We start from the raw sequence: 17,333 nt of genomic DNA, 5'->3' as shown, positions 1-17,333 counted from the left end.
CCCGCAGATAGCTGCAGCCCCGCACCTCCTACGCCTTTCATCCCTGTTTTCACTCTAGATACCTCGAGAGTAGAGCGTATATAGAGTTGTTTATAAAATGCCTACCATCAACATGCCTTCCGTGTCCTCACTAGCCATCATCACCGGGGCGGTGGACATTGCGTACCATGTCGCCTTTGGCTTGTCACTAACCCCCAAGGGCCTGATTCTCAGATACCTCATGCTCTTCGCTGTTGCTCTTATCCTGAAACTGTTTTATCAAATTTTTTTGTTTCGCAGATATGGCTCGCCGTTCAGAGATTTGCCTGCGGTGCCGAACCCGCACTGGCTCTGGGGCACATTCATCGAGTACCAGGACCATCGGTACGATCAAGGTCTTCGCATGTCCAGAGAGTATCCCGGCCTGCCGTTCTCCAGATTTTACGGTCCATTTGGGACCGATCAATTGTTGCCGGTAAGCCTTCGCCTTCTAGGCTATTGCGTTTCCTGCATGGGTGATTTGCTAATTCTGTAATGTGTCAATAGGGAACCATTGAAGCACACCGCCAAATCCTCCAAACCAAATGCTACAAGTTCAAAAAGCCTACCACTGTTTCCCGTGGATTCAAACAATTCATCGGCGACGGCTTATTCTTCTCAGAAGGCGACCAGCATAAAATGCAGCGCCGCCTGCTCAACCCCGGCTTTGCGCCGACGTACATCAAGACGCTAGTCCCGGCGTTCATGACGCACATGCGCAAGCTCACCGCAAACTACGACGAGAAAACGGCCGCCGGCCCGGCTATTTTCCCGCAGCTTCATTTGCTCAGCAGATTCACGCTCGACGTCATCGGCCAGGTCTCGTTCGGCGTCAACCTGCACGCGCTCGACGACGAGACCAACGAGCTCGTGCAGGCGTACACCACTTTGTCGACGCCGATCGACGATCCCGCGTTTTTCTTTCTCAACTCGCTGATCCCCGGATTCAAGTATCTGCCCACGCGGCAGAACAAGCGGATGGCGGAGGCTAAGAAGGTGTTCAAGAAGGCTATCCGCGGGGTGATCTCGCAGCGAATCGAGGACGCGTACGAGCGCAAGATCGAGGGCAAGGAGCGGGATAGTCTTAGGCTTTTGCTGCTGGATACCGAGCATCGGTGGACGGTTGATGAGATTGAGAACCAGCTCATGACCTGTAAGTACTTCATAGCAGAACAGACGTTTTTGAGTCAGCGACTAATAATACTCTCTCAACAGTACTACTCGCAGGCCACGAAACCACCGGCGGCGCCCTTTCATGGGCACTCCTCAACCTTGCCAGAAACCAAGACGTGCAAGATCGTTTACGGGCAGAGGTGCAAGCAGCGTTCCCGGGCGGCATGGACGACATCTCCGACGAGACTCAGCTTGAATCTCTAAAGTTTCTCAACAATGTCCTGCGCGAGACTCTCCGCATCAATCCTCCAGGTATGTAAATCGTCAAATAGGATTTTACTAATTCCTGATCTTTGTACGTGTACGCTGACTGTTGTGTAAAAAGTTCCCGTCACGGTCCGCGAAGCGGAAGAGGACATCGAAATCGAAGGCCAACTGATTCCCAAAGGCACGACCGTAAACATCTGCATCGATGCCCTCAACAAACTACCCGAGATCTGGGGCGCCGACAGCGACGCCTTCAACCCGGACCGATGGGACACCGACGCGGCCCAGAACTCTGCCTACGGTCTCGCGACCTTTATCCACGGCGCGCGCGCGTGCCTCGGGCGACGGCTGGCGGAGTTGGAGATGAAGTGCACGCTGGCGACGTTGGTGGGGAGGTATAAGTTTGAAGAGGCGGTGGAGAATCAGGTCGTGCCGATGGACTTTGTGATTACGCTGAAGCCGTCGGATGGGTTACCGCTGAAGGTGACGAGATTGACATGATTGGTTTTTATGAACCGGTAGATTCACCTGTTGTATGAATGATACTGTTACGATAAAACCTCGCGTAAATACTATATTCATTGAGAACACTATAGCAAATATTTCTTCTCTTGACAGGTCTTCCAGCGGATCCTTCCCGCGCATCACATTCATCTCTATGGTATCTCAATCTCGTCCCTCCCCCGCGCGAGAAGCAAACCTCACAATATAAAGAACCCGTCAAGAGAAAAGTCATAAACATGAAAACGTTAGAATTAGCAATGCTCCTCGCCGTAAAACATAAAACATGACAAAGAGAACAAACAAACAGACAAACAAGCAAATGTCGACGCAATAAAAATACAGGATGGACACGTATAAAAAAAACAAAGCTATAAATGTCGTAAACAAGGAGACTCTTAAACGAGATTAACTTCTATTCTTTTGTTGGGAAGAAGTGGGATAATGATGCTTCAATGAATGCTAAATGCAATAACAAAACAGGCACTAAATGAGACCGTCTAGTAAACCATAAAAATACTAGACGTATTTCTTTTCTGCATGTGTGTGTGTGTGGGGATAAAGGGTATTATGACACAAAGCTAGAGTTCGATAGAACTGTAAGGTTCGTGTGTTGGGTTAGACGCAAGCTTCCGGGCGGCGAGCTTGGACAATCTTCGCCAACAGTTCATCAACTTCTTTGAAGTTATCATCATTAGAAGCAAACTTTCTATGTCGCTTCGATTTCGTGTGCTGCAGTATCATGTTAGTGAATGACAAGAGACAGTTAGTGAGCACTATGCATACCTCATCGTAATCGTCGAATCGATCTTTGCAGTTCTCGCAGTAGCCGGGCTTGACCTCCTTGACAGAGACCATCTCTCGTTTGATACTAGCCTGCGGAATGGCCACCGGTCTCTTCCTCTTTTCAAAAACTTTTTTCTTCAGACTGTTCACCTCCTTCGACTGCGTGTGCGACATCGCAGCCGCGAGACCGTTGTTCAGGCCGCCTGACTGCGTCATCGATCGGATCCCAGAGGTCTGGTTCGACATGTTGATGCCTGTCGCGACCGTCTCGTAACCCAAGGCAGCTGACATACGGGCAGAGTACGTCTTACCGGTTGCCACCAGCGCGCTCTTGTCGACCCGATACTCAGAGTTCTTTGGCCCGCCGCTGTTTGCTCTGGCCGAGGTCATCCGGACCGGCGTCAACGCGCTCTTCTTTCGGAGATGTGGCTCTTTGAATATGGCGGCTTGCTCAGACCTTGTAACCAGATCGCGCGGTACTTTGAGCTTGCGCGCCTCGGCGCCGCTTTGCTGCTCGCCGCCTTCTTCCTCCTCTTCATCTTCTTCCTCCGACATCTTGCGTGCCTTGGAGTTACCTTTTGATGTCACGCTCTCCTCCAGCTCTGCCGTGACTGTGCGCTTCAATCGCGAGCCGGTAGTCGGCACTCGTCGAGGCTGCACAGTTTCTTTGTTGTTCTTGTATACCGACGCATCAATAACAAATGGACATTTACCAGGACCAGATAGCCGGAACTGGGGCCAGTCTCCCATCGTCGCGTCCGACACTTTTTGATACTCGCGAACCATGATCGGTCGGTACTGACCCGTGCCGTCTCGGATAAACAAGTAGGGTCCTTTGAAGTAGTGGAAATCTTCCCGGCGCGCACGAGGATCACTATCTGCCGGTCCAGTGATTTTCTCTTCTTGCAGCATACGCGTCAGGTTGTTGCTGGTGTCGCTAGCGGTGACGGTATGACGGGTAGTGCTAGTTCCCTGGACAGAAGCACTGGGTGTGTCCTGCAGATGCGCCAGAAATCTCAATAGTTCTGCACAATAATCATCAGCATCGCAGCGTTTTGGCCATTGAAGGCGAACAAATACATACTCTCAAAGGTCCATAACTTCATTGCTCTCTGCTTCGCCTGGGATATAATATCTGTGACGGGATAGGAAGCATTGTGAGGTCTGTTTGTGATAACGTGGGAAACGTCGCCGTGAAAGAATGTTTCGATAGTCTATAGAAAAGTTAGACAGTGGTTGGTAAAGAAGCGCGTCGTACGTTACACTTACAGATCCGTAGCTCATAAGCTGACGCTTTGCACGCTCGTTGCCGGGATCTTCGATTCCGTCGAAATAGAACGTGCTGCTGGCCAGCACTCGCTTCCACTGGCGCTGCCACTGTCTCACTGTTTCGGCCTCTGCAGCAGCGTGCTCCTGCGCCTGCTGCTCGCGCGCCTGCTGCTCACGGAAAGCAAGTCGCTCGGTCATGGCCTGCGCACGCTGCTGCTGCTGGATTGCGCGAACGCGCGCGACGGTGGAATAACGGTCCTTTTCGACCTTTTTAGGCTCAGAGACCACGCGCTCCTGCGCTTGACGCTCGCGCAGCACCTGGCGCGTTTGGACTTGTTGGGCCTGCTGCTCGCGGATACGTGCAACTTCAGAAGCCACAGACACGCGCTCGCGCAGGCGGGAGCTGGCGGTTCCGGTGGTGCAGCCGTAGACTGTAATCGACGCGGTGGCCGAGGAGCTAGCATGGGCGGCCGATCGCGTATGTGATGATGAGGAGGCCCGAGACATGGAACGCGACTGCGCCATAGAAGCGTCTTGGTAGTTGAGGTAGAGACCTTCTCGCTGGCGAGAGGGCGAGCCAGGAGCATGCTGGCGACGCACGTGGCCAGCGTCGAAGGAGAGTTGTTGTAGGTGACGGTCGTCCATGTCGTCTAGAACCGCGTAGTACTGGTCGACGTCGTCAGCCGAGACGTCGGAGTTATCGTCGTGGTCAGCTACGTCGGCAGAGAAAGCGTCGGGCTCTGCTGTTTGAGCACGCGACGTGTCAGTGGCATGGGATCCGGACGAGGGAGAGACGGAGGCCGTAGCAGTGATGGCCGCATCCTTGAGAGAAGAATGCGAGTGCACGCGTTGAGAGTGGACACGCGCGTCGGAGGGTCCGGCGCGGATTGAGTCACCAAAGCATGAAGAGAGCCGGTGCCTGGAGACCGCAGACGACATGCTTATGACAAAAGCTCACGAGGGAATCGGACGGGCGCTGGGGGCTGAATTTGTTATGGCAAAATCAATGTTTGGCAGATCAAGAATCTGGCGGTCGACGAGGGGCTATTCTGGGTCCGAGCGAACGGGTGTTGCCCTCCCAACCGCTGTTTGTATTTACGTTGCGTAGGGTTTCTTGTTTGGGACTAGCGCGACGCGTGCTCCGATCTTGACTGCAGCATGTTGAGCCCGAATGTCGGATCTCGAGAGGGTATTGTCACATAACTTCTTGAGTATGTGCATGTGTTGTGCTTCAGATATGAGAAATGGCTGTTGTCTGTCTCTTATTGTCGTCAGTTGTTGTTGCCACGATGCTCAATCAGATTCTGGCTACAAACGAGACGACGGCACATATCTGACACCGTCTGTCTGTCCGAGATCTGCTTTCAGTGCTTGGAGTGCTCTGCGTTCATAAAGTTGTTCTCTAATTCATTATAACAATTGTGCGCACTAGTCATTTAGTTAACTACGCGCATCTTTGACCAAACATACTAAATCAGCCTCCGCCAATTAAATCCAAACTAATTCCTTAATAATCCGGTTAGAGATTAAAACGATAAACTTTCGCACCCTGATAACGCGGCGACAGGTCACGTGCTTAGATAGATAAAATCTCGACTGTCGGATTCTGCTGTTAGATTAAGCCATTGTCTTTGCTAATGGTATTTGTAGATGATTATTATAAGGTAAACAGTCTGCGTCAATGGTATATTTTGTCAGTGTAGTTCGCATTATGTAATGGAACTCCGCATTAAAGCACGTGCCGTTCGCAAATCGCATCGCCCTGTTGGCGCTCTGAGCGTTTTACTCCATAATCGCCGGTTCTCCCGTATTTCTTCCTTACGCCAATGCCCTCCATTTCGACTTCCTGAACAGTCAACCCACAACAATGGCTTTCTGGATCCGAGTTTTCTCTGGTGGTGCCGTATTCGATGTCGCTTTCCATCTGCTGACCGCTCGTGGCTTCGTCCCCTCCAGCCTGGCTCTCTGGTTTGGTCCTTTTAGCTTCCTGTCTATGCTGCTCTATATCTGCTATTGCACGTTTATCTATCCCGAATACTTCTCACCATACATCGGTCTTCCATATCCACCAGGCGCCCATCCGCTGTTTGGAAACTTTGTAGACTATGGGAAGCACTACTATGAGCACGGGTTAGTGATGGCGGAGAAGTATCCAGATCTTCACTTTACCCGTTTCAAAGGCTCATTTGGCATGGACGTCGTTTCATTGGTATCTTTTCTTCTCTGCTTTTTTGAATTCTGGAATTTAGTCTTGTACTAATGCAATTGCACTGCCTCTTCCCCATAGTTGACTGCTGAAGCGCATAGGGTGGTCCTGCAAACATATTCATACGACTGCCCCAAGCCGACACTGGCGCAAGCATTCAAAGTCGTCATCGGCAATGGAATCGTCTTTGCCGAAGGAGAAGAGCACAAGACTCAGCGAAAGCTCCTAACCCCCGCCTTTGCAAACGCGCACGTGAGGAAGTTCGTGCCAATCTTCATGGAGAAGACGCAGGAGGTTATGAACCTTTTCGACGACATCGTCAGGGACGGGCCGACGATTTTCCCTGTCTTTAAATATTTCTCGCGGCTCACTTTGGATACGATCGGTCTGGCGTCGTTTGGTGTCGACTTCAACGCGGTAGGCGATGAAGATAACGAGCTCGTGACTGCGTATGAGCGAGTAGCTGGCGCAGGCAAGGATTTTTTCCCATTCAATATGTACGCGCTGGTGCCTGGCTGGAAGTTCGTGCCGACGGACTACAACCGAAACCTCAGTCGTTCACGCAAAATCTTCAGGTCCGCGGTGGCAAAGGTCTTTGAGCAGAGACAGAAAGTGACGGCGGCGGATCATAAGACGGTTGAGGAAAAAGAGGACGCTGAATATGTCCAGAAGAACCGGGATATTCTGAGTATCATGCTCGAGAGTGATGAAAGTACTTGGTCTGGGCACGATGTCGAGAACCAAATCATGGTTTGTATGTTCAATCTCCCCTTCAACTCCTGCTCCCGTTGTTGTTCTGACCTCTCATCAACCTAGTCCTATTTGCTGGCCACGAAACAACAGCAGGTGCGCTCGCATGGGCCATGCTTACTCTGGCCAAACACCCTGATGTCCAGGAAAAGCTGCGCGCCGAGGTCCGCGCATCTTTCCCCGGTGGCCTGCAAGATATCAAGACTGCCGAGCAAATCGAATCCCTCAAATATCTCGACAACGTCACGCGCGAGCTGTTCCGAGTCAACCCGCCAGTCCTAACCGGTCTGCGTGAAGCCCAACGCGACATCACTATCGGCGACCAGACGATATACAAAGGTACAGGGGTGCAGCTCTGCTTGAAAGCTATGAATTACGACCCAAGGCTATGGGGTCCGGACGCCGCTGAATTCAATCCCGACAGATGGAACGGCAATCAGGCGTCGAATGCGTTCGCATACCTTACCTTCTTGCAGGGCCCTCGGTCATGTATCGGCAAGCGGTTCGCGGAGATCGAGTTCCGTTGCATTCTGGCGGCGTTCGTGGCACGATACAAGTTTGAGGAAAGCGTCGAGAATCAGCCTATCCATCGAGAGTTTGTGGTTACGGTGCGTCCGACGGACGGGCTGCCTATGAAAGTCAGTCGGGTTGAGGGATGGTAGAGTAGTATGCAAACTCAATCCACAGTGATCTATATTATCGAAAATAATCATACAGGTCTATGACGATGCAGCCCCTCCCAAAATAACTGAAAATGTAAACAAAATGTAGAATAAACCCCAAAGCTCCAAAGCAGTACTTTTCAGCAATGCTGAAATTGAAATAGAAAAAAGAACTGCTGTCGTGCATATCTATAACCATGCGCCTCGAATGTGCAATAATCTCGCAATAATATCTAAATACTAAAGTCCAGACTTTGCTCAAACCAATTTAGATTTATTAGAGTCAACCGTCGCGAGAGGATGAGATTGGCCAAGCAAGTTGTGAGCCTCTTCATCACCGAAATTGACGGCGTCGGTGTCGTAACTTGTTGTGCTAAGTGCACTGCTGCCGGGATAAGCAGCCGAGTCGGCGGGGTAGAGTCTGTCAGACATCTGGCCGAGCTCGGTAGGAGCCAGGGGGGACTCGTTGTCGATCAGTCTCTCGCGATCGTTGTGTGCCGCCAGCTCGTTGATATCGATCTTTGCGGACTTCCAGGGAGGAATGTGCTCGTCCCAGATCAGGTCGATTTCCTCAAGCGTCTTGCCCTTGGTCTCGGGGAACATGAGGTACACGTGGATCGTCATGCAGACGCAAAACACGCAAAAGATGAGATAGGTGCGGTACTGGATGTGCTTGAATCCTAGCGGAACCAGGAATGCGAGCAGGAAGTTGAAAGTCCAGTTGACGGCAGAGCACATACCGTTGGCGATAGCGCGCTGCTTGAGCGGGAAGATTTCAGAGACGTAGATCCATGTGCCGGGGCCATAGGTAGGAGCAAACGTGCCTACGAAGAGATAGTTGAAGAGAATGATAGCCTTTGCAGCAACGCGATTCGGCACGGTCCATCTAATTTCTGCGTTTCCGTTCAGCGAGTCGACGTAGTGACCAAAATGACCCATAGTGAATGCAACGCAGAAGAGCCAGAGAGCCATGAAGGTAGATCCAGTCAGCAGTAGAGGACGACGACCCCAATTATCGATGAAAAGCAAGGCGGGGATGGTCATCATGACGTTGATTGCATACTGAACAGAGGACGCGATGAGATCGGTATTGCCTTCATAGCCCGCCATAGCAAACGTGTAGACGACATAGTACATCATGACGTTGATACCAGTCAACTGCTGCCACATCTGAGCAGAAAACCCCACAAACGTACGCAATCGTGATCCGGGAGCAAACAGATCTTTGACAGTAACATCTGCAGACAGACGGTTGATCCGCACAACCTCTCGGATTTCCTGCATCTCGACCAGAACGTCCGGGTGCTCTGGGTCCCCACCACCTTGAATATGGGCAATAACATTGGTTGCTTCTTCCCATCGGTCACGGGTCGCAAGCCAGCGCGGCGACTCGGGAAAGAAGAAAAGCGAAATGAGAAGAATGGCACCTGGGACGACCTGGAAACCCCAGGCGATCCGGAAGCTTTTGGGTCCTTCAAGGAAAGAGCACGCGTAGCCCACAAGAAACATAATCCTAAACAATAGAAATGTATTGGCATTGAACAGCAATTGTCAGACAGAAGCAGATGGAGACTTACAAAACACCCCAGGTAATAGCCCACTGGAACGTGCCCACGAGACGACCCCGAATCCGCTTGGGACTTAGCTCCGCAATGTAAACGGGGACCTGGGATGAGCAGATACCGATGGCAACTCCTGAAATGAATCTTCCCAAAATGAGCTGGAATGAAGTACGAACGGCACTCTGTATTAGGGATCCAAGGATCCAGATGACGGCGCCAATCTGGACGGCATATTTCCTATTATGGAGTAGTTCTGTTAGCGGATGTTACCGTAAGCTATATCCGGCGCTTTAACAGCGGCACCGGTTCGGTTTTCAGTAACGTACCGACCGAGCGAGTCAGAAAGACGGCCAGACGATAGCGAGCCAAAGAACGAGCCTCCTGCCATTGCAGAAGTAATCGCGCCCTGGACGATATCGTTCGGGTAATTGAAATAGGCGCGATAGGTCTCGTTGTTGACGAAGGCCGAGACCGAGGAGACGTCGAACCCGAAGAGCATGCCGCCGATTGTGGCCGCCAGAGCGACCACGTAGGGATTGTAGGTCTTGAGAGCCATGTCGACCAGCAGCAGCAGCAGCGAGAAGGAGGAAGCTGTCGAAGGGGAAGACGACCGCAGACGACCAATTTAGGCTGTGTCCCAGACCGAGGACGCGTGCGGGAAAACCCTAATCAGCAAGTCAGTCACAAACAAATCACATTGTGATCCAGACACAGCGTGTGAAGAGAACTCCCACCTCAGCTCCACGATCACCTGTCTCCTCACCGCTGCCCATCACCACAAACCCGATCCAACACCGCCAGAGCTCTTCGTCTGTGTCTGCTCTCACGCTGCGTCGTGCACTGAACAGGGCTGCGGTATAGCTGGCGGTTCACCCCGGCACTATTGATCACCGCGTCTCTTTCGGCGTTCGTCTGCTGCTCAGACTAGTCGAAACAAGACTCGAGTACTTCCAGCCTTTCGCCATCTGTCGTCGGCATGGAGAGAAGCGGCATCGAGACCCTTCTCGAAGCGGCTGCTTTAGACGCGGCCGAGTTTTTTGGTCAACCACCGGCGCCCAATCGTCCTCCTGAGAGCGCATACTCGGAGCCACAGAATTACGGTCCGTCTCTAGCTGGCCAGCAACAACAACAACCACAACAACCACTCACTCACTCGGCGGTCACCTACGACAACCGGCAGCATGTGCAACCAAACACTTCGCGGATGCTACCGCTTCCACTCTCTCACTCAAATCAAAAGGTGGCCGCAGTTTACTCTCCTATGAATTCTCCTGATGTCGCGTACGCAGTCTACACTGCGTCATACAAGCACCCATACCCCGTCGAACAACAGCCATCACCATACACACCCTTGGAGCTATCACCGGCATACTCCCGGGAACCTCCCTCAGACTCAAAAACAATCGACGTCAAAAGCGATCACAGCAGTCCTGCGGAAGAACAACCAAGCTCTCAATCCCAGCAAGAGGTTTGGGACAGCTGTAAACTCTGCACTCCGGAAACATCGCTGCAAGGTCAGGTCGATTGGATAGAGTGCAGCGTTTGCCAGACTTGGTATCACTACTTTTGCGTTGGACTTACCGCTAAGAACGCAAAAAATGTCGATGAGTTCCACTGTCCTCCATGTGTAAAGACGCATGGCCCTTCAACTCGTGAGTTACTATTATTATGACCCTATCTTCAGTCTCTAATCATCAGAGTATCTAGTCCTGCGAAAATCCAAGCGAAAGCACGCGCATATAGATTACGCTGCTCTCCATGAAGGCGAAGGTCTGACAACAGATCAACACCCATACTGCCAGCTGATCAAAGACCGAGCGTTCACTCCCGAATCATTCCCACGAATAAGCGGCCACGAGCTCACCAAGGACCTTGCACGCTCGGGCGGCATTTCTCAACCGGTTATCATACCTGGTGATAAGATCGATGGGTTGGGTTTAGAGGTGCCTGCTGGTCTCACGGTTAGGAAAGTGGCCGATCTTGTTGGTCACGATACGAAAGTCGAGGTGATTGATGTGCCCACTCAGCACGAATCGCCAAATTGGGATCTTGGAAAATGGACAGATTATTATGAGACATCAGCCGAAGCACGAGACAGAGTACGGAACGTTATCAGTCTGGAAGTCAGTTATACGAAATTAGGCGACCTTATTCAGCGGCCACAATACGTCAGGGAGACTGATCTGAGCCAGATAGCATGGCCCGAAGATCTGAAGAACAAGGGCCGATGGCCTAAGGTTTCTTTATACTGTCTCATGTCAGTGGAAAACGCCTATACAGACTACCATATTGATTTCGGTGGATCCTCAGTGTTTTATCATGTTATCGAAGGGACAAAGGTGTTTTTGTTTGCTCCTCCTACTGCCGCCAATCTGTCAAAGTACGAACACTGGTGTCTTTCAAGTGATCAAAGCAAGATTTTCTTTGGTGATATGGTCAAAGAATGCTATAAAGTTACGCTGCAGAAAGGCGATACAATGTGAGTCACAAATTTCCCTGTAAAGAGGTCAAGCATCCTGGTACTAATTTCTTTTTTACAGGATCATTCCTTCTGGCTGGATTCATGCTGTTTTCACACCTACAGACTCATTAGTGATTGGCGGAAATTTTCTCACGTCCCGGGATCTTTCAATGGAAATCACAATCTCCAAGATCGAAAAGAAAACAAAAGTTCCTCGAAAATTCCGGTTCCCGTTTTTCTCAAAGTTGCTCTGGTACACCGCGAGCGACGTAATGAGACGATGTGCAGAGTCTCCCGATGCTTTGAATGAGATCAAGCAGGACGCAGTCGAACTCGGTGGACTAGCTGATCTTGCAGAGTACATACACCAAGAAGCCCTGATAGCGACTGGTCGGAACGATTCTGCGACAGCGCTGGAGGTAAAGGCTGCGAAAAATTCGGTAATCGGCCTTCTGAAGGACGCGGTGATTTTTTCCAAAGTGTTTGGGAACTGGGTGTCGACCGTCAGCGATGGGAAACATACTTTCGATTGGGCGTCTATGAGTGAAGAGGAAGAGGCAGAAGCCACGTTGAGAGGCCTGAGAGATCTAAAAAATAGCGGGAAGAAGAAACAGGCAAATTTGCGTTCTTCGCCGGCAGATGCTGCGGTTGCGAGTCCTTCGGTTCCAGATGCTGTGGAGGACAGCACAGTCAATCGGACGGCCGAAGAGGATGAGGTCCGGGTTAAGACTGAGGACGGGCTGAAGGCCGATGTGAACATGGAAAATTCAGATGAGTTGAAGTCGGAGTTTTCTGCGGCTGAGAAGTCACAAGCTGCTGTTGCCGAAGATCACCAAACAGATAAAGATTCTTCTGAAGCCATGGTTTTGAAGGAGGAGAAAGCAGAGAGAGACGAAAACCTGTCAACCGGTGCGCCACAATTACCGAAAACTGAAGTCAAACAGCTCGATATGAATCTCAGCTCAGATCCTCCCCTGGAAAGCGACGGACTCTCACCACCTCCTGCGACCGATGATCTCGAAGCTGAGGAGCTGGAAGAAGCAAGACGGTTGAATGAGCCCGAAATCAAGTCTGAAAACCCGCCACTCTCCAGTAGCGTTGACGAAGACGGAGGCCAGAGCTTATATTCTGAAGAGCAAGGTGAAGAAGAAGACCCTGCGTACGACTCTGACGCTGTTAGCGAGACGTCTACTGTGATTGGCGAAGAAGTGGTTCAGAATATTACGAGCGAAGAGGGAAAGAAGAAGAACTACAAAATCTATGAAGAGCTGATGCAGCTTTACAGTTCTCGAACGCGACGGAGTATGCAGGCTTTACAAGACCAGTCCGTGAACGGAACAAGTTCGAAGAAGAGCCATAAGGACCGTCGGAGTTCAGTGCCTGCGAAGCGGAAACACGACGGGTACGACGACGACGAGGATGATGATTCCGAGGCAGCGGCGACGCCGAGTCGACGGTCGCGGAGGAAATCTACGCCGGGCGGGAAACGAAGCGCGCGACAGCTGTGCGATTCCAGCAACGGAGCAGTGCGCACGTCGCCCCGCCAGAGCGCGCGCAAAAACGAAGAAAGCAGCAGCAAGCAGGCAGTCAAGCGTGGCCGAGGACGGCCTCGAGGACCAAACAGTAAACTCTACGCGATGGAGGAGAATCAGCAGAAGCGACAGACTGTTGCTCGGGATCGTACGTCAGAGAGATCGTCGTCGAGCGGTAGCAAGCGGTCGTCGAAGATGGCGGAGGAGGACGAGGTGAAGGAATCCGAGGACGACGTTTTACAACGGTTGATTCGAGAAGCTCAGCTTGGAATCCGATCCCGTCGGTGACGCACCCTACACCTTCTGCAATATTTTTGTATACTGTTCTACCTCTATTTTCACCTTCACTATTTCTTCTCACCATCTTTCATCTTTCAAACCGTCTTTCCTGTATTGTTTTTCTTTGATCTTCAAACTGGTTTAGTTCTTTGTTCTAATATGCTGAACTTTTTTCCTATCGTTTGCCAAAGCTTTGTATTTTTAGTTAATTAGTCTTTTATTCGCGCTGGCGACAGTTCTAGCTTTTTTTTTTATTCTTTATGTATCTTTCGGTCTTTTAATATACCGCTATGGAATCAAGATTAGACAGAGTAGATCATATAGTTGGTTTAAAGCTAGGAAAAAATTACGAAACGGGCGGCGCGTTAACTGCGTGTGTTTACTTTCGGCTCAAACTAGAAACCCCATTACATCAAGACACGCGCCCGGCCGAACCGCGACCCGCACATTTAAGCGTGCCCGCCCTTCTTCTCCCTTCTCTTCTCCCTCCCCCCGGCACAGGTTTTCGGCTCCTGTCCCACCACAGCGGTTTGATCTATTTCCCAGCAATAGATCGGGATAATCGGTATCTCGGCTCTCTCTCTTGACGGCAAGAACAATAGGCGGAGGTTGATGAGGGTATGTTTTGATCTTTCTTTCTTTTCTAACAGGCATGGTACCTCGTGAAATCGCCAGAAAGCAGCCCTTATTGCGCAGGTAGCACTCTTGGAGGAAGGCATATACCGAAGTGGTAGTATTCTCAAAGAAGTAGACTGCACTGTTCCATGAGCATCTCCAGAGAAACTGCCTATACCGCGTGGGTAGCGCTCTCGTACTGAGAGCAGATTACTCCGCGCTAGGTAGCACTCTCTGGGGGCGGCTATGACTGGAACAGATGGCGCGCCTTTGAGGGTAGCATAATATTCGGATAGCGTTCTCTATGAGTGGTATATACCACTGCAGGTAGGACTCGCTTTCTGTGGCAGGACCTCGAGAAATTGGGGAGTTGCTTATTCCGGTCCGTTTCCGTGGTTGCACACCCTCAAGAGTAGGCGTCGTGCCATGCATGCGAGAGAAGAAGGGGAGAGAGAACTTGCCCGACCAAGCGGTCTGGTATATGACCTGCCCGCGCAGATACCGGGTGAGTGCGCTCGAAGGCACTGCAGAGCCGTTGTCGGCCCGGTCCCTCTGCGTGGCCGTCTCATGTATGCGCCGAAGATCCTGCCTGATCAGGATGGACGCGGTTGGTCAGGGCGGCCAATCTGATGAGCTTCTTCTTTAGCCAGGTTGCTCATTGGATTTAAAACGTCTTTGCTGTCGCGTCTCTTCTACAAATGCACTGGTAAGTTGCGCCGTCGCATGGGAGCCCCGAGGCGACGGTTGTTGGAGAGAGTCCGCACGACCAAGCGGTTCAAGCGCAACGTTGACAATCCACCAATACGGGGGTAGTCCGTGACTGTCTTCTGGGTGAAGTCGGGTTTTAGCGGGTATGGCGATTTCGAGAGAGTCGCAGAGTCCCACATAACTCTTCAGCAAGAGCCTAATCGTCTCTTGTGAAGGAGTATGCGTAATGCATTCTTCCCGATCCTGGCACCAGTCGCTTTATGCGCGCTCTTACTGTTTCTGTCTTTTCTGTATCTGCTTCTCTGATGCTGCTCTGTTCTGATGTTTTGCTGACAAGCTGTTGCGCTGGCTTGTTGTATTGTTATGTTGTCATACTGTTGTTGTATTGTACTTTTGTTGTGCTGTTGTGTTGCTTTGCTGTTTTACTTGTTTGTTGTTCTACATTTTTTGTTCTTTTGTGTCATTTTGTTATTTTTTTAGAAGAGAGCAGAGTTGTTTTTGTATTTGATGTATCAAGAGCGCGCGGCGATACCGTATTGTAAAACCAAGAAAGAAAAAAAATGAGTTCTCTTCCTTTTGTCTTATAACTGATCCTTGAACGGCAGACTTTTGAATAAAACAGCCAGACAGTAGGATTTATGAAGAGCGTAAATGCTCATGTATAATGAATTACATGAACAAAATCGGTTTGATTCTGGGTTATGTATATTACGACAAAAGACTAGACAAAGCACAAAAGATACATGACGTGTGCTAACTCCATGTCTCGAAAGATCCAATTCTGAACAAAATCAATAAAATATAATATAGAAATTCATACACGCGCTCATCACACAACCTCTCAGATCTTTTTGGTGAAAAAGGAAAAAATAGTCATCTCTAGTGTTTAAGGTAACCGCACCGTGTAATCGTCTCCGCTTTGGGTGATGTAGCGGACCCAGGGAAGACTGGGGTACTGTAGCTTAGACTCGATGATTTTCAGATACCGGACCTGGATACCCGACGTTGTAAAGTACGGGATCTCAAACTTGACACTGATCGGTCTCTTCTTGCGGTCCGGGTCCGATTCCTTAACGCTAGGCAGGCCGAGCTCGGCGCGCATAGCAAACTCCTTGCCGCCGCCGAAATGCTTGATTTTCCATATGATTGCCGCCTTTTCGGGCGCGTAGTGCACGGTGCCAACGGTGGTGCGGAATTTGGGCGTGTCGGCGTCGTCCGGGACCGGGATTATGATTTCGACGTTGTTGGCGGTCGACCGGCGCTTGAACTGCGCGCGGGCCTTGATCGCGTACTCGACGCGGGATCCGGCGTGCATCTGGACCGCGCACTCGACCCAGATCAGGGGCTTGACCTGGGTGTTTAGGCGGTAGCTCATGAGCTCGAATTCGCCGTCGGGCGGGATGAAGGAGATTGTGCGGTCGTTTTCGAAGCGCGAGAGGCGCACGCATTGGTGGAATTTGACGTCTTCCATCTCGATTGACTTGCCGCGGGTTGAGCGGCCGCTGTTTTCAAACATGACGCGGTCGTTGAGTCCGAGTCTGAGCTCGGGCATGCCGGAGAGGTAGCATTTTAACTTGACGGAGCCGAGGATCTCGGAGCGGAGGACGGTGCCGGTCGAGCTGACGAGGAGGTTGACGGATTCGATGACGTCGAGGAAGACCTCGTTCTTGCGGTAGCGGATGCCTTCGGAGCGCCATGAGACCGCGTTGGTGACGGCGATCGGGGGACGGACCTGGACTTCTAGCTTGTGACTCTCTTGAGTGATGTACTCTTGTAAGATCTTGGTCTCGGTGGTCTGGGGGTATCCGAAATCCATCAATTCGTCAAGCAGTTCGTATATGACGACAAAGTTATCTCGGATAGACTCTTCTTCCAGGACTTTGAAATACTCGGTGAGGACCTGTTGTTTCGAGTTAGCGTGGGCGTTGCGAAAGAAGAGAAGGTGTTTCGTATGGCTGTTGTGGTTCGTACCTGCACGACTTTGTGGAGAAACAAAAGGATCTCGGCGGCGTTGGAGTTTCTTTTGGTGATTGCCAGTAGGTAGAGGTTGCTGTGGCGGATGTACAGGTACTGTTTGATTGTAGTCAGTAAGTCAGTTCGGTTTTGCAAAATTGCAGTGCAGCAGCAAGTCCTTCGAGGTGATCCAGACAATCACTTGTAAATAATCGATAGACATACGTTGACGCCCTCGTGCGAGAAACAAGGCGGGACGACGGAGCTCTCCTCCTCAGCATCGAGCAGCAGGATAGGAAACTTGTCGACGGCCGACATGGGCACGTCGCCGCGGTAGTTGCGCGAGAGTAATGGTTTGCCCTTGAGATCGAGGAAGAAGACAGCAGAGGCCATGGCTGGTTTGATGGGATCTGGAGGGAGATGGGGAAAGATAGGAAGGAGGAAGGAGGAGGAGTACGCGGCGAGGAGGGAGGTGTGCCGGCTGTGATTGCTTGCTGTGGCGGGTGTACGCGAGGTCAATTGAGGCCGCAGAAAGCGCTGAAGAGGGAGTAGAAGGAGAAGAAGAAGAAGAGAATGAGAGGAGGAGGAGGAGGTGAAGGGACGGGGTGGTGAGCGACGGCAGACGAGGCGGTGAGGATGGGCTCAACGTCG

The 17,333-nt window shown here is 51.2% G+C and overlaps 6 protein-coding genes across 6 annotated transcripts; 3 read left to right on the top strand and 3 right to left on the bottom strand.

Annotated features, from left to right (window-relative positions):
* Positions 1–112: 112 nt before the first annotated feature.
* Positions 113–1,899, top strand: BZA70DRAFT_266658 (cytochrome P450; the record flags this gene model as incomplete). Its single annotated transcript, XM_064911044.1, has 4 exons — positions 113–454; positions 526–1,171; positions 1,234–1,443; positions 1,517–1,899. 4 exons carry the CDS (start codon positions 113–115, stop codon positions 1,897–1,899), a joined length of 1,581 nt encoding a protein of 526 aa, XP_064769373.1.
* A 429-nt stretch (positions 1,900–2,328) lies between these two features.
* On the bottom strand, positions 2,329–5,009 carry BZA70DRAFT_132538 (Dfp1/Him1, central region-domain-containing protein). Its single transcript, XM_064909571.1, has 4 exons — positions 3,955–5,009; positions 3,770–3,899; positions 2,686–3,710; positions 2,329–2,631 (listed from the first exon to the last, which is right to left on the bottom strand). Exons 1-4 carry the CDS (start codon positions 4,891–4,893, stop codon positions 2,518–2,520), a joined length of 2,208 nt encoding a protein of 735 aa, XP_064769372.1. The 5' UTR covers positions 4,894–5,009; the 3' UTR covers positions 2,329–2,517.
* Positions 5,010–5,583: 574 nt separating this feature from the next.
* Positions 5,584–7,622, top strand: BZA70DRAFT_256204 (cytochrome P450). Its single transcript, XM_064910800.1, has 3 exons — positions 5,584–6,163; positions 6,242–6,914; positions 6,977–7,622. The coding sequence occupies exons 1-3, from the start codon at positions 5,822–5,824 to the stop codon at positions 7,570–7,572; spliced, it is 1,611 nt and encodes a 536-aa protein (XP_064769371.1). The 5' UTR covers positions 5,584–5,821; the 3' UTR covers positions 7,573–7,622.
* BZA70DRAFT_276354 (sugar transporter) lies at positions 7,623–9,838 on the bottom strand. Its single transcript, XM_064912292.1, has 3 exons — positions 9,461–9,838; positions 9,150–9,371; positions 7,623–9,085 (listed from the first exon to the last, which is right to left on the bottom strand). Exons 1-3 carry the CDS (start codon positions 9,688–9,690, stop codon positions 7,831–7,833), a joined length of 1,707 nt encoding a protein of 568 aa, XP_064769370.1. The 5' UTR covers positions 9,691–9,838; the 3' UTR covers positions 7,623–7,830.
* Positions 9,839–9,894: 56 nt separating this feature from the next.
* Positions 9,895–13,706, top strand: BZA70DRAFT_276352 (uncharacterized protein). Its single transcript, XM_064912291.1, has 3 exons — positions 9,895–10,786; positions 10,842–11,613; positions 11,675–13,706. Exons 1-3 carry the CDS (start codon positions 10,111–10,113, stop codon positions 13,413–13,415), a joined length of 3,189 nt encoding a protein of 1,062 aa, XP_064769369.1. The 5' UTR covers positions 9,895–10,110; the 3' UTR covers positions 13,416–13,706.
* Positions 13,707–15,400: 1,694 nt separating this feature from the next.
* BZA70DRAFT_276346 (Mu homology domain-containing protein) lies at positions 15,401–17,306 on the bottom strand. The gene is made up of 3 exons (XM_064912290.1): positions 16,908–17,306; positions 16,701–16,799; positions 15,401–16,629 (listed from the first exon to the last, which is right to left on the bottom strand). The coding sequence occupies exons 1-3, from the start codon at positions 17,073–17,075 to the stop codon at positions 15,616–15,618; spliced, it is 1,281 nt and encodes a 426-aa protein (XP_064769368.1). The 5' UTR covers positions 17,076–17,306; the 3' UTR covers positions 15,401–15,615.
* Positions 17,307–17,333: the final 27 nt, after the last annotated feature.

Source organism: Myxozyma melibiosi (assembly GCF_037950935.1).
Source record: "Myxozyma melibiosi strain Phaff 52-87 chromosome Unknown BZA70scaffold_3, whole genome shotgun sequence".
Lineage (NCBI taxonomy): Eukaryota > Fungi > Ascomycota > Lipomycetes > Lipomycetales > Lipomycetaceae > Myxozyma > Myxozyma melibiosi.
This window is presented reverse-complemented; position numbering and strand designations above follow the sequence as displayed.